Raw genomic sequence first — 16,449 nt, forward strand, 5'->3', positions numbered from 1 at the left:
TAAATCTCTAGACGACCGAATGGAAGGAGAGGCCCAATAGGTATTGCTGAGACTTACTGGAGTGTAATCCATGTGACTGAACTATAACTCTGGTTGGGAAAACTTTATTCAAAGGAAACAAGATCGGTTAGGGTAGGTGGGATGTGGGGGAAAGATAATGAGTTCTGTTTTGGACATGTTGAGTTTGAGATGCCTATGGGATATCCAATCTGAAATACCCAAAAGGTAGTTGTGCATTAGACTGTGAACTCCTAGGAGGCAGGGATTGTTTTTTGAAGGTTTTTTGTTTTATTTTTGTTGTTGCCTTTTTTTTTTCATATCCCCAGTGCTTTTGTGCTATAGGAAATAATGAGCAGGTGGATTTCAGATAAACCTGGAAAGACTTACATGAACCATTGCTGAGTGAAGTGAACAGAACCAGGAGAACATTATACACAGTAACAGCAACATTGTGTCATCAACTATGATAGACAGCTCTTCTCAGCAATGCAATGATCCAAGACAGTTCCGAAAGACTCGTGATGGAAAATGCTATCCACATCCAGAGAATCATGGAGTCTGAATACAGATAGAAGCATACTGTTTTCACTTTTTTTTTCTTTCTCATGGTATTTCCCTTTTGTTCTGATTCATCTTTCACAACATGACTAATGTGGAAATATGTTTAACATGATTGTACATGTATAATCTATAGTAGATTGCTTGCTGCCTTGGGGGGGAAGAGAGGGAAGGAGGGGAAAAATTTAGAACTCAAAATCTTACAAAAATGAATGTTGAAAACTATCTTTACATGAAATGGGGAAAAATAGAATACTATTAAGTGCAAAAACAATTCTAAGACAGTTTGCTATAGAACAGGTTGGTAACCATTTAGAAGATGGAGCTATTTTTTTTTTCTTTTTAGACAGGGTTATTAAACTGCTAGATCAGGGAATGGTAGAGATCAAGTTTATTTAGATATATGCAAAGTACTTGATTAAAATACCTCATTTTCTTCCTGTGGAAAAGATGGAGAGATGATAATTAGATGGATTTGGAGCTTGTTGAATGACTGGGTTCAGGATATGTTGGGAAGGTTTCTAGAAGCACTCCCCCCTCCTCCATCCTTCCATATGCAGATTGCCCCATGCTGTTTAATATTTTTTTATCAATGACCTGGATAAAATTGAAGATAACTCAAAGCTGGAAGGGATAGCTAAGAGATTCAATGACAGGGTAAGGATCTCAAAAGATCTTGACAAGCTTAAGCATCTTATGATGGCATTCAGTAGGGATAAATGGGAAATTTTACATGGATTCAAAAAATCAACTTCATAAATATAAGATGGTGGTGGTGGTAGTGGTTGGAATATGGTTAGATGGTTTGTCTGGAAAAGATCTGGGGAACTGTGTGAATTGCAAGTTAAGAAGGGTACAAGATGTCATCAAGGAATTGTCAATCAAAGAATAGGAGATGGGCTGGTCATATTGCAAGAATGAAGGATGATGGATGGATGGCCAAGGTGCTCCTCTAGTATCCCTCTAATATCAGGAGAAAGCAAAAGAGGCCTCTGGCAGGTTGGATGGATCCTCTGAGGACAAGAGTTGTACAAGATGGGCAGACATGAATAAATCGTGTTTATTGCTGGAGGCAATTCCCAAACTGATGAGAGAAAGATCTAGTTTAGTATCTGAATTAGTAGTTAACTAATGTTAACACAAACAGTGTACCTAGTGGGTTACATAAATATTTCTGGAGTCATAGTGTAAGAGTTGTAGGGCCTAAACAAAAGTGACAAAAGATAAGGAGAGTACTGACCATCTTGGAAAGCATTATTGTTACCCAGAGACACAGAAGCCTTCTGATGAGCTCCCGAAAAACAGGACTTTTTTTTCCTTTTTTTTTGGTGAGGCAATTGGAGTTAAGTGACTTGCCCAGAGTCACATAGCTAGTTAAGTATTATGTGTCTGAAGCTGGATTTGAACTCGGGTCCTCCTGACTCCAGGGCTGGTGCTCTATCCACTTCACCACCTAGCTGCTCCCCAAAATAGGACAGATTCTTAATTCAACTGTGACAATTCAGTCCAATGCTATCCTAAGGGGTGGGGGGCGCTGAACATTCAGGACCACTCTAAACTCTATGAATTGACATGTTCTTTTTTTCTCCTACAGTGAAGATATAGTAAATGACCACAGAAACAGAGATTATAAATATATAACTATATTTTTTATTTTGAATATTAAATAGTTTTTAAATTACAAGCAATTTATTGAATCACACTATGCATGATCAATATACAGTAGAAATCTTACAATTTAAAAATGTACACAATTTAAAGACAATTTGACCTGAAATTTCATTAACTATGATATTGCCATAAACCTCATATACCTGTATTAAATTACAATATGAAAACCCTCATACCTATGATTTTATTACGTAATTCCTCATTTACAAACATAATTCAACATTATATATACATCAGTACCATTATCAAGTTACACCTAGGCCTGTGCAAATCTGAACTTATTAAACAAAACCAAATTATTTTAAGTCATTCAAACACATCTTTAACAGGCTGCTGGTATCACAAATACTGTCAACACATCTTTAAGGTCCTTTTTATTACAGAACTTTTGTTTTTCAAATCAAAGACTTGAACTAATACCATTAATATCTCAGAATATTGTTTTTGTGACTTAAAGCTGAAGTTATTTTGTACACCCCATTCTTATTTTAAGGCTGTTTCTCATAAGGCTAATATATGTTGATGCTACCCATCATATCCAAACAATTGGATTTATAACACTTGATTCACTTCTGATGTTTTAAATGAAGTGCTTAGTACATAGTTCAAAACTAGAAGTTATTCCCTTTAGCCAAGCCCCTCAATACACACTCAAAAAGATTCATTAAATCCTATAAATTTACTCTTTAAAATAGTAATAAAAGGAGGTGGCTTGAAAGGATTTTTAGTGCAGCAGAGATATACAATAACCTTGCCTCGATAAGCCCATGTCTACAAAAGTGGTTACCCATCCATCTATACATGTACAAGCCAGATTACCGAATGTTTTATTTCAAATTAAACACATCTGTGGTTTATCTACCCTGAAGTCCTAATTTATAAACACTAAATCAGGTTATCTGAGATTCTGAAAGTTCTTTTTACGCATTTCTATTTTAGGTTGATTATGGGGTCATCTGAGAAAATTCGGTAACTGCTTTAGAGAGACAACAAAGGGAATTTTAAAAGGGCAGATAATATGAGGTTTACTTGAATCAAGCTATTCAGCAATAAACCACTGAAAAAAATAAGATGCAACCTAAAATTGGATATTTTTTGAACTATCAAAAGGAAGTTTAGCAATGAATATCTGTTGTGGATCAAGTATTATAAACCAATTCTATCTAATCTGAAAGATCCCAATGATGTACTTTCAATTGCATAATCTGTTTTAGAACAAGTAACATTAAAAAAAATCCTACTGCTTGTAACAAAAAAATCCCTAAATTTGAACAATGAACTACATGCCAATATTTCCAAACACAGAGCTGACAACTATAAATCTATTTTATTGAACCATCTACTGTGTATTGCTTGAAATTTCAAAATACTATGCTAACACACATTTAGTAAATAAATTCTACCTTCCATATCCTAATATAGTAAGATTTTTCCATAAAATCCAATCTAAATTGATCATATAAAGATGCATGTTTGGCAACTAGTTACATGTCATTTAGACTCAATGAAGTAACTCTTTATTGAGGCTCAGGTTAGTACTAATTTTTAAAAAAGTCTGTTAAGTGGAAGCTCTGGGCTAATCTCTTTATACATAGTGAAAAAGAAATTGCCTAAATGTTTGAAGAAAATCTTGATGGGCTGACCATATGGGTTCCTTGGGGGGCAGAGGCAATTTTTTTTGTTTGATCTTTGAATCTTTAGCATCTACCACAATGTATTAGTAGGTGCTTAATTAACATCTGTTGATGTCTGATGTCAGCAGTATAAGCTGAATCTCCATAGTTACAGCTTCGTAAAATAAGAGCAGCCATCTCATTTTTTACTCAATTTAGGTCAGTGATTAGCTATAAAACATATCATTCACTACTAATACTCAAGGAGTGTCCATAGCAAGAAATTCAGAGCTGAGGTTTAATTTTGGCATAATCATACTCTAATGCCCTGTCATTTAAAAAGAAAACACACACACACACACACACACACACACACACACACACATGAATACAGTTTCTGAAACAGGATTTCATGCTCTTTGGGGACTCCTGCAAGTGTTTAGTGTATACAACAAATAGTGGTTTTAAAAAGGGTCACAGTCTCTACTTTGAATTTTTTTCCCCTGTGGAAATTTAATGCTACTACAAGAAATTAGTCAATGTGTACATGTAGTACATAAATTTTACTACATAAACTTGCAAATTTTTACTCAACTGAGATCATAAGTTATAAGGTGTTGTGGCCAACTGGTCTAAACTATTTTTTAACATTTAGTCATACACTGTGACCAACAAAGTTTTCAAAGCTATTAGAGTAGTGGAGACTGTAAAAACATACTTACTAAAGACAGTAAGGCTTTTATACTTGGGTCTTAGGAGTACTCGCTGACATAAAGAACAATGTTCTATGGCATCAACTAACCCACTGACTGGCAAACTTTCCCTTACGATAAATGGCTTCACCATGAACTTGATTCTTCACTCAGCACAATATCACTGCATCTTTTTGGCAACTGTAAACATTGTATTTGGGGAAGCTAGACACTAGGCTTACCTGCGGCCATTATCAATTTTCAAAAATAAAACATTGTCTGTTTTAGAGTAAATCCCTTTCCCCCTTCTCTGAACAATCACAAAGCTGCGTCTCGAGCATTCCAGTCTCTTAAAAATCAAGTGCTTTTAAACTAATAAAAAAGCAGCACCGTGATTTAGTCCAGGAGGAAATACCCAGTCCCATGAGCACTGGGGCCAGCTTATGGTCATGCCCATCTAGTGGCATTTTTCCCCAAATCCCTGCTTTAAAAAAAAAAAAAAAAAAGAAAGAAGAAAATGACTTCTGTGTGCTCAGGCCAATAACAGCAATGTCTGAAGGGTCTCTAAGATTGAGCTAACACAATTGTAAAGGTAACTGCCACCTTAAACTGCACCACATTACTCATTTCATGGACTGACTGCCAGACCATCCAGGAGAACTATTTGGAGTCACCCAGGTTCATCATGGGAGGCTGCTGATTTATTCAACTGCTCACATCAACCAATGATGGAGTCTGGGTAAGCAGCAATTAACTTGTACTTATTTTAAGGCAGACAGACTTCAGGGGTTGCATTTCCCATTTTCAGTTTTGGTATCACTGCCTTTTTAAAGCAAAGGTGAATGAAACTGTCACCATAAGTCTGATCTTTTAAATTAATTTTTGAGAAAACTTCATGACATTACTATGAAATATCTGACTTAATAATCTCATATTTGGTTAATACAAGCTAAGAAATTTTATTTGGGCCAAATTTTACAGTAGCTTTATTTTTTACTCTAGGGAGCTCAGGAGTGAAATCGTTTCCACATCCCTTTAAAAACAAAAAGTAAGAATCACTGGTTGAAAGACCCTTCAGCTATTTGGAAAGAAGCCTGATATTTTTAAGTCACTCTAAGAGAAAAAACGTAAATGCATTTGATTCAGTTGGCAACCCAGATCAGTGTTTTCAGACTCCTCAAAAATATTTCCTATAAAAACATGAACACTGTAACATTCAGAATCATTTATCATTTTGAAAAATGGTACTGGGTTTAAGATTCCAGCAAATTCTACAACAGCGTAACACTCATTTAAATTTTACAAGTACCATGCATAGAAAACAAAATATAAAAACAGGAGAAATCAAACTAGTTAACAGCCCTAGCTTGACCTGCTTTATTTTCCTTGAATAATTTACGATTCTGATTCTGTACAATGTTGGGGACTCTGGGAACATATATCCATAGTGCAATTACAGAAAGCAAGGTAATATGTATTTAGTGATCTTTCCCCCCCAAGAATAAATATGGCTCACTACTGACCAACTATCATTCATACGGTTTCAGTGACACAGCCACCTGTTGTACAGACACAATTATGTATAATTCTATGACAGGTGTAGGTTCAAATAGAATAAACTACATGGAAAAATATAAAAAGAATATGATACAATCCCATACATAACCAGAAGGTTGTGTAATTGCTTTACAAGTTTATTACAAATTACAATTGTCTGAAGAATTAATACTTCAAGTTTTTTTAAAACAGCTGTAGATTCATCTCTTCCAAATGAAAAGCAAATTGCACTGATTAAAAACACGCATTACAAATACACATCAAAAGTCCTTATTTAACATTTCTTTTCTGTGTTTCTTGATTCTTCTCTTCTTACTCCAGAAGAAGCCTACAGTGGCTTTCTGAACACAATTGTGTTTGTCAGTATTTATACCGTGCAGGCCATCAGTGTGGGCATGCTGTCCTGTATGAGCAGTTTCTCATTTTAAAAAAAGTATTCTACCCACTTAATCTTTTTCTCCATCTTCACTGCTTCCTATGTGGTAAAAAGACAATAAGATGACATAAAGATAAACAATTTTTGTAGGGTAAAAATTTTCTAGTTCAAATTCAACACAAATGCATTACGTAGAAAAGTAAGCAATTGACGACTTAGCACTTGACTCATTTTTCTGCTTTAAAGCAACACCTGCTGTACTCTCATACAGAAGAAACACATCTGTTTAACTCACACATCTAGTTCAATGTCACAGGTTGAAGCATGCAAAAAAATTGGGTAGGTTCTCTAAACATCTGCCTATTTGTAGGACTACTTGGGTAATTGGTATTATCTAATCAGTATAAGTAAAATATAGCGCAAGTACAAATAAAAGCTTCTTATATTACTTTGAAATTATTTGATTTGCAAACCTCAACGCCAGAGCACCTATTAACATTTATCTTTAAATCTAGCTATGAAAGGTGGTATTTATTCTAAGATATTATTTAATATGTATCCCTGACCCTTCACTTCTACCCCTATCTACCGCACATTGATATTAGTTTAAAAAAAAAAAACCAAACCCAAACAACCTCACAAAACACTTTACAGCAAAAGTGAATTCTAAAAGGAGGTGCCTCAAAGACACTGTAGCAAAGTGTGGTCTGTTACCAAAAACATGAATTAGAGATGCCCCACGTTTAAGGAGCTTAAACCAATCCTTTGTATTCTTCTTTCTGTATTCAAAGAGCAGGGAGAGAAGAAAAGGTTTTTAAGGGCAAGAGAATATCATGCCCCATCTGGCAATGATTCAGAGCTATTTTTAAAATTCAAACCAAAGATCAGAAAGATACCGGGGAGGAACAGGTCATTGCTCTCTCAGGGAGCTCTGTTCATTCTGGTGAAAGGGAACCTAAAAATCCCCACCAGACATTTGGCATATCTGGTTTTACTGAATACACTCAGCTTGTGGAATGGAACAGACAGGATAAAAAGAAGTTAGCTTGTGGAATAAGATCTAAGGCTTGTGATTATCTTATTAAGAATTTTCTGTAAGAAACAAGATACTTTGAAATAAACCTGTATTCATATAGTAACTTCTACCATATTAGTTGGCTTGCCTTCTTTAACAAAGAATTAACATCTTCCCAAATCTCCCACACTCGTGGACCCAATTGCACAGGTACCCACTGTCACGTGGGCACTCACCTCCTTGTTCAATATCTGAATCTGTAAGATGTGTAAGAGAAAAACTTGCAATGTTGGCAGGAGAGATAGAAAACCTGGAATAAGGCGATGCATGTGACCAACTTTGTTCAATACTTCTAGATGGCGGAGGAGGAGAAAAGTACTTTGATGTTTGAAGAGAGGGCTTGGAACCAAGGTTTTCTGCTGTTTTTGCCATAAAAGACTCTTGAGAGAAGTCATCATCCCATTCAAAACCTCCACCTAAAAAAAAAAATTCTGGTTTTGAAACTGCTTCTTGATTATTCATAAGAAAAGAATCCAAATACATAGTACTCTGCATATTACACACAATAAAATTTGCTGACCAATAATTAACAAAAAAAAATGTGTACTGAAATGAAAATTCTCTTAGCAGAGATAAATTGTCAGGCAACATTAAGTATTTGTGAGAAAACAAATGAACTGATAAACATCACATTTTAAAGCTTATCTCAGATTTTCAAAATACCTTCTTCATCAGTTGAACTTTCTGAGTTTGTAAACCTGTTCAAGTAATTGGGACCTAATGATGGTGCTGCACTATTAGAGTTCTGATTATTTGCTTCTGCTCCTTGGTGTCCCAGCTCTTTGGTTGGTGTTTCCTAAGGAAATAAAAATTCTAATTATATACTACATGGAAAAAAGGGGGAAAAAAAATCACATCAGTCATCAGTTTTAGTCAACAACTTGGTCTACAACATTTTTTGTGTGTTCTCTTCCCTGCCTTGTCTTTGTTTTGCCTGTCCACATCTACCTGGAATATGTATGTTCTTTCTCCAACTAAACTGTAAGGTTCTTGAGGTCAGAAATTGTATTTTACATTGCTTTGAATCCCCACAGCATCTAACAGAATGCTTTGGATGTGCAGGTGCTCAACAAAGACATATTGATAAAATAATTACATTATTTACTTATCAGAATTTTGTTTGAGTGTTCCATGAAAAAAGTTAAGATAAGCCTGCAATTCACACACAGAGTATAATGGAGAAATTTTAATTTTTGTGGGTTATCTAATGAGTCCTTCCAACCAAGGATTTAAGTTTTCTTTCTACTCTTTAATAGAAAAAGGAATTTCATTTTTTACCAGGATTCTTTAGTTAACTAAAAACAAAAGTGAAAGTAAAACTAAAAGGGGGGGTTAATAGAAGGTCAAATAAATAATAGCAAATAAACTAATCAGGCAAAAGAAAATGAAACTCTTGGCCACACAAACCAGGAAAAAAAAATAAAAACAGAATCAAAAGAAGAGCTAAAGAATATTCGATTTGTGTCTTAATTTCTAAACTCTCTAATTGATTTCTTCTATCCTAACACTTTATTATGCCACTGTATGACATCATCTGATTTTTCTGTATTTTTAAAATCCATTAACATAACCTTCACTTCCCAATCTCAAGTGAATTGCTTTGTACAATCCTCACTTACCATGATGGCATCTTTTTTTTTTTTAAACATTGAAAAGTTACATATAGGTTTCCAAGCTTAAAACTAATAAATGTAACATCAAATCTGAATCACAGAAACAATATTTCAAAGTTGGAAGGGACCAACTCACATTCAAAAGAAATCCTGACTACACCATAACAGGTAGTCATTGTCTAACCTCTGCCAGAAGACCTTTGAGAAAAGGAAACTTAACTACCTCTCAAGGCAGCCACAGCCACTTCTGGCCTTCTCTAATTGTTAGGGAAGTTTTTCCTGACATCAAACCTAAATTTGCGTCTCTTCAACATCTACCCATTTCCTGGCTCTGCTCTCTACACATTCTGGCCCTTTCTGCACATGACGGCCTCTTACATGTTGGAAGGCAGCTATCAACACCCCCCAACCCCCCCAACTACTCCTCAAACGACATGGACTCCAGGCCTTTTGCATTGTCCTTATATCATATCTGTATTCACGATCAAAGTAGGCAGAAATAAGAAAAAATTTAAAAGGCAGCAACCATATTTTTAAAACACGTATGGCATGGAAAGAGCACTGTGAGAGAGATTTGAATTCAGGCACCAACATTTGCTAGTTGTATCATCTTGAACAGAATTAAGCTCTTTGAGAGAGGATTCTGGGAATATGGTGGAGAAGGTCAGAAAATTCCAAGCACTCTGAATTTTTCCCACAAACAAGACAAAATAATGCCTCAGGGCAAACATAGAGCAGTAACAAGAGTTGGGGCAGAACATTGGTCCTCCTGGGACAATCAGGAGAAGATCCAAAGAAAAATCCCAGAACTAAGATTTGGTCCTTGTGAAGAGTAAACACCTGTAAGCTAGTTCTGCTGAAACAGCAACCTGGGGCTAACTGGGTTAGAAGGTAGCCTTGGCCCCAGTCACAGTATTTTCACCTCCTGGACAATGTGGGGAAATGGGTGTTTGAGCAGGGAAAGATTATTGAGGGAACCTCTGTTGATAAGGGATGCCAGGCTCAGATATGCAGCCAAGACAGGGTGCCTGAGGGGAGAAGGAACCAGCCCACGCCGGTGAACGCAAAAGGGTTTGAAGTGATTACAATAACAAGCTTCTCCAAATTAAAAAAAAAAAAATGAGCAGGCTAAGGAGAAAGAACCCAACCACAGAAAGTTACTGTGGGAATACAGAAGACTGGGGTTCCTCTTCAAAGGACACTGAAGCAATACAAGTCTCTCCTACTGTTTGATAAACCCAAAGACCCCAGCTTTGGGATAAGAACTATCTGACAAAAACTGCTGGGAAAATTGGAAAATAATATGGTAGAAACTGGGCACAGATCAGTATCTTATACCATATACCAAAATAAAGTCAAAATACTATAAGCAAATTGGAAGAGCAAGGAATAGTTTACCTGTCAGATTTATGGAGAACCGAAGAATTTATGACCAAACAAGAGATACAGAACATTATGAAATGCAAAATGGATAATTTTGACTACATTAAATTGAAAAGTTTTTGCATAAAGCCAAAGCAACCAAGATTAGGAGGGAAGCAGGAAACTGGGAAAGAATTTTTACAACCAATGTCTCTGATAAGGGCCTCATGTCCAGAATATATAGAGAACTAAGTCAAATTTATAAGAATGCAAGTCATTTCTGAATTGATAAATAGACAAAGATATGAATAGTTTTCAGATGAAGAAAGTAAAGCTATCTATAATCATATGAAAAAATGCTCTAAATCACTATTGATTAGAGAATTGCAAATCAAAACTACTCTTAGGAACCACATCACACCTAATACAAAAGGAAAATTATAAACGCTGGAGAAAATGTGGGAAAACTGGATACTAATACATTGTTGGTGGAGTTGTGAACTGATCCAACCATTCTGGAGAGCAATTTGGAACTATGCCCAAAAGGCTATAAAACTGTGCATACCCTTTGAGTCAGCAACAGCACTTCTAGGGCTACATCCCAAAGAGATCATAAAAATGAGAAAAAGACCCACATGTACAAAAATATTTCTAGTAGCTCTTTTTGTGGCGGCCAAGAATTGGAAATTGAGGGGATACCCATCAACAGGGGAATGGCTGAACAAGTAGTGGTATATAATGTAACGGAATACTGTTGTGCTATAAGAAATGATGAGCAGGTAGACTTCAGAAAAACCTAGAAGGACTTATATGAACTGATTGCTGAGTGAAGTGAGCAGACCCAGGAGAACATTGCACATAGTAACAGCCACACTGTGTGATGACTGACTTTGATAGACTTAGCTCTTCTCAGCAACACAAAGATCTAAGACAACTCCAAAAGACTCATGGTGGAAAATGCTATCCAGATCCAAAGAAAGAACTATGGAGTCTGAATGCAGATCAAAGCATACTATTTTCTCTTTTTTTCTTTCTCAAGGTTTTTCCCTTTGGTTCTGATTCTTCTTTCACAACATGACTAATGTGAAAATACGTTACTAAGAATGTACATATAGAGGCTATATCAGATTGCATGCCACCTTGGGGAGGGATGAGGGAGGGAGGCGGAGAAAATTTAAAACTCAAAAGCTTATGTAAGTGAATGTCCAAAACTAAAAATAAATTAATTAAAAATTTTTTTTTAAAAAAGTCTCTTCTACCCCAAAGAGTAATGTCAAATGGTCACCTGCCCCAAAAGAATTCATAGAAGAACTTAAAAAACTAAAAATCAAATGAGATTGAGGAAAAATAAAAAAAAAGAACAATTCAAGAAAAACAAAAAGATTACGAAAATAAAGCCAACCAACTAGAAGAGGAGATTTAGAATCTTAAGGAAGAAAATGGCTCCTTGAAAATTAGAAATGGGCAAGGGGAAGCCAGCAATGTTATAAGAGACCAAGAAATAACAAAACAAGATATAAAGAATGAAAAAATAGAAGAGAAAGTGAAACATCTCATAAGAAAAACAAGTGATCGGGAGAACAGATCAAGAAAACACAAGAATAATCAGACTACCTGAATGCTACAATCCAAAAGTGAAATCTTGATACAGTAATACAAGAAGTAATTAAAGAAAACTATTCTGAAGTATTAGAACAAGAGGGGAAAGTAGAAATAGAAAAAATCCACCAATTACCACCTGAAAGAGATGCTACGGGGAAAATCTACAGGAATATCATAGCCAGATTCTGAAACCCCAACTCAAGGAGAAAATATTACAAGCAACAAGGAAAAAAAAACCCCAAAACAATTCAAATATGGTGGAGCCACAATCAGAATCACACAAGACCTAGCAGTGGCTACTTAAAAAAACTGGAGGTGTTGGAACACTATATATCAAAGAGCAAAAGACCTGAGGTTGTGGCCAAAACTAGCACATCCAGTAAAGTTAAGCATAATCCTGAATGGACGAAAAAAAAAAAAAAAAAAAAGAAAGAGAGAGAGACACACACACACATTTAATGAACTGCCAGACTTTCAGGATTTTGGTGTAAAAAGACCTGAAATCAAAAGAAAATTTGACATATGAGATCCAAGAGAAATATAAGGTAAACATAAAAAAGTAATTACAAGGAACTCAATAAGGACAGACTGTTTACTTTTTATACAAGGAAATGTAAAATTGGGTAGTTCAAAAGAAAGATTGGGGTAGAGCTAAGTATGATGTGAAACTAAAAAGGAAACTGTCTAGGAAAAGATAAAGAGAGTAATTATCTTATACAAATGAGGTGCTAGAAGAACTGACATAGAGAAATTAGATGGGGTAGAGGGCTGGTAGTTCTGGAACCCTACTCTCACTGTGAATGGGTTAAAGAGGGAACAATACATATATATCTGGAAGAGCATAAAAATCTTCTAAATTCAGAAAAAAGTAAAAGGCTAAAGGGATAGGGAGTGGGGAGAGGATAAGGGAGGGATTTCAGGGTAGGGGGAGAAGATAAGGGAAGGATCTTTGGTGGAGGAGTAGGCTAAGTAATAGGAGGGCAAAGTAGCAGGTAGAAAGAAGTAAAGTAGAAGAATTAGAGGGGATAAGAAACAGGAGATACACACAAACATAAAATAAAGATCAGGAGTTGAATTTAGTAGGGGAAAAAAAAAAGCAGGGGTAATAAACATGATCTCAGAAAATTAAAGCTAAAATAGATTTAATCAAAAGAGAAAAAAAAGGGAAACTACACTATATGTCAGCTATATTAATCAAAATTGTTTTAGACTATTTAAAATAACCAAACAGTATAAGGTTGGAATATTGCTGTGGTATAGGAAATGAGATGATGGGCTTAGAAAAACATGGAAAGACTTGGACCTATGAAGGAAGATGTTATCCACCTTCAGAGAAACAGAAGACAAACAAGTATAGTATGGTCTTACACAGATGCATATGAATGTATATATCTATATATGAATAGGATTAGAGATACTAAGCATATGTACGAGTATGTAAGGGTATGTATGTACATACATGCACAAATATACATATATGTATGCATATGTATGCATGTAGGTATGTATGTTTATGTGTGTGTATACATATATGTATGTATGTATACATACCTAATTGTAACGTTCTTGGGGGGGAGGAAGAGGGAAAGAAGAACAGTAGGGAACAAAAGAAAACTTACAAGGAAGCAAAGAAAAGATGGGCAGCTTGGAATACAATGTGTAGTATTTATTATATAGGCTTTCTTGAAATAGAAATTTATTGCTGTATATTTTGAATCCTCTCTTACATTCTGCTGTGTACATGGCAAAGCTTCTTTTTCTTTTCTTACTTTGTATTTAAATTTTAAAAGGTTTTTTAATAAAAACAAAAATTAAACTCTTCGAGTCTGTTTCTTCAAATGTAAAATAGGAACAATTCTAGGAATACCTATACCTCAAGGGGTTGTTGTGGAGAAAGCACATTATAAACCTACATAAATGTGAGCTGCTTTGGTTTTAAACTATATGCAACACTACAGGGAAAAGAGAACTGCTGAGATTAAAAGGCACCACAGGTTGAGAGCAGGCAGATCCTAATGGAAAGCTTGAAGGAAGCTTTAGAAAATGGGCTTCTGTGCAACAAAGCGGGGACAGGCAGAGGAAAAGTAGAAAGAGCAAGGAATCCTTTTGTTGCCCTAGCACAAGGAATCTTGATCCCTGTGGGCCCCACACTGACTTAGAAAACCACAAATTAACATGACCCACGTTATACTGTATTTTTATTTTGCTAAACATTTCCCAATTGCATTTTAATCTGGTTCTGGGTTTTTCTCAGTCTCCAGTCTGACACCTGTGCTACAGTGGACACTGAGGAAGCCTGTCCCTAAGCAGGAAGACACTGTGTAGAAGAGGAAAGAAAATGTGATTCTTTTATAAATGGCCAAAAGAAGCCAAACAATTTCATAGAGACTGAATTTCAAGGAGGATAATGCCTCAGCATATTCTGTAGATGTAGTTCTGGCAAGAACTACAACCCATCTGGCAAGTCTGATTTATAAATAGGTAAATCAAAAGTCACAGAGATGACCTCAACTCAAGACTATTCAGAAATAGAAGCACTATATCTCAATGTCAAGCTATTTGTGAAATTAAGCACAGTAATTAAAATTGCCTTCTAAAGAATGTAATTTTCCTTACTCAGGAACCTTCAATGGCTTATAATTGTTTTCAGGATGAAATAAAACTCCTCCCCTTGGCATGTAAAGCCCTACACAATTTGGCTCCAGCCTATGTTTCTAGGCTTACTGACTGCATCTTACTCCTCTCCCTTCAGCTATTATGTTGATGCTGTTAGGCATGTCCAACTCTCTGTGACCCCATTTGGGGTTTTCTTGGCAAAGATACTGGAGTGGTTTGCCGTTTCCTTCTCCAGCTCATTTTACAGATGAGGAAACTGAGGCAAACAGGGTTAAGTGAGTTGCGCAGAGTCACACAGTTAGTGTCTAAGACCAGATTTGAACTCAAGAAGATGAGTCTTCTTGACTCTAGGCCTGGCACTCTATCCCCGGGGCCACCTAGCTGTTCTTTACACATTCCAGACAAACTGGTCTACTTGCTGTTCCCTGAACTGATATCTTCTCTCCAGTTTCTGTGCCTATGCATAGGCTGCCTGCCATCTGTGCTTAGAATGTATTCACTGCTTACCTCCATCTACTGGCATTCTTGACTTCCTTCAAAGCTCAGCTCATGCTCATGAGTTATCTCTAATGAGAACTATTTTCTAATTCCCCCTAGTCTTCATACTGTATCAGCATGGCCCATTACTCTCTGGCGTATTTCACCTCTGAGCCAGCAGCTGCCTCATGTTGGCAATACCATTACACCTCATGGCTTCTTCCCCCAATTAGAGAACTCTTCCCCTGAGACCTCCTTTTGAGGAAGTATCCAACACAGCCATACTCACTTCAAACCTGGCTCATCCTGACCCTCTGGATTGCTTCTTTGCCCCTCCCTTTCTTGTTATCTTCCTCAATTAGGATGTCTTTCTTTTTACTTGCATTTGGCACACAGCAAGCTTTTAATAAATGCTTTATGCTCTTTCCTTCCTCAAAAGTAACATACATATTTATCTTTCTCCATGTTGTATCCACCCAGTACAAGGTAAATTCCTTTAAGCTAGGGATCTTTTGTTTGTTTGTTTTGTCTTTGTATCCCCAGGGTCTAACACGTGCTTTTGCACATAGGAGGCCTTAATTAATGCTTATTGAATTGAACTGGCCCCCTTAAACAGGGTATAACACTGAAATATTGATATCAAGAGGTAGAAATATCACAAAGCTTAAGACAGATAGTGATGAGTGGAAAGAATGCTGGACTCAGAGTCAGAATGATTTGAATTCAGATCCTGATTCTGCCACTTAGTATTTGTGTGGTCTTGGGAAGTCACAATCTCCCTGGACCTCAAATTTCTCATTTATAAAAAAAGAGAGTGAGACTTGATGACTTCTCCAGTCTCTTCCATCTAAATCTATGATCAATAATCTTCTTCCTTTTGGAAGCCATTCTCACGGCCACTACCACAATAGTTACTACAGTGCTAATTATTAATCCCTTTCCCCAACAGCTAGGCCCAAATCCCTACCCTTACCTTACTTTTTTCCAAAGGGCATGTTATTAGGAATTAGAAAAAATTAGCTGCTGTAACCTTATTATTTTTGTTAGTTGTCTGAGTTTAATTTACATAATATGCTCTTAATAGAAATCACCTAACCACAGAGTACAATGATCTTGGCTAATGTAACTCAACTGATTCAGAAGACAGAGATCCAGAAAAACGTTATCCAGAGAATATTTTACTTTAGCTTACCTTATGCTTATTATCTATGGTACTCTCTGGGAGTCACAAACATGT

General features: G+C 36.1%; 1 protein-coding gene across 1 annotated transcript in view; it reads right to left on the minus strand.

Moving 5' to 3' along the window:
* Positions 1 to 2,272: 2,272 nt before the first annotated feature.
* LOC114052271 (serine/threonine-protein kinase LMTK2-like) overlaps positions 2,273 to 16,449 on the minus strand; it is a 108,018-nt gene continuing 93,841 nt past the window's right edge. The window contains exons 12-14 of the mRNA XM_027874809.1: positions 8,206 to 8,338; positions 7,719 to 7,958; positions 2,273 to 6,566 (exon numbers count right to left, since the gene is read on the minus strand). Of these exons, the coding sequence (XP_027730610.1) occupies positions 6,538 to 6,566; positions 7,719 to 7,958; positions 8,206 to 8,338 (402 nt within the window). The 3' untranslated portion in view covers positions 2,273 to 6,537. The remainder of the gene's footprint in view (positions 6,567 to 7,718; positions 7,959 to 8,205; positions 8,339 to 16,449) is intronic.

This window comes from Vombatus ursinus, unplaced genomic scaffold, assembly GCF_900497805.2.
Source record: "Vombatus ursinus unplaced genomic scaffold, bare-nosed wombat genome assembly UNPS02014807.1, whole genome shotgun sequence".
In the NCBI taxonomy this organism is placed as follows: domain Eukaryota; kingdom Metazoa; phylum Chordata; class Mammalia; order Diprotodontia; family Vombatidae; genus Vombatus; species Vombatus ursinus.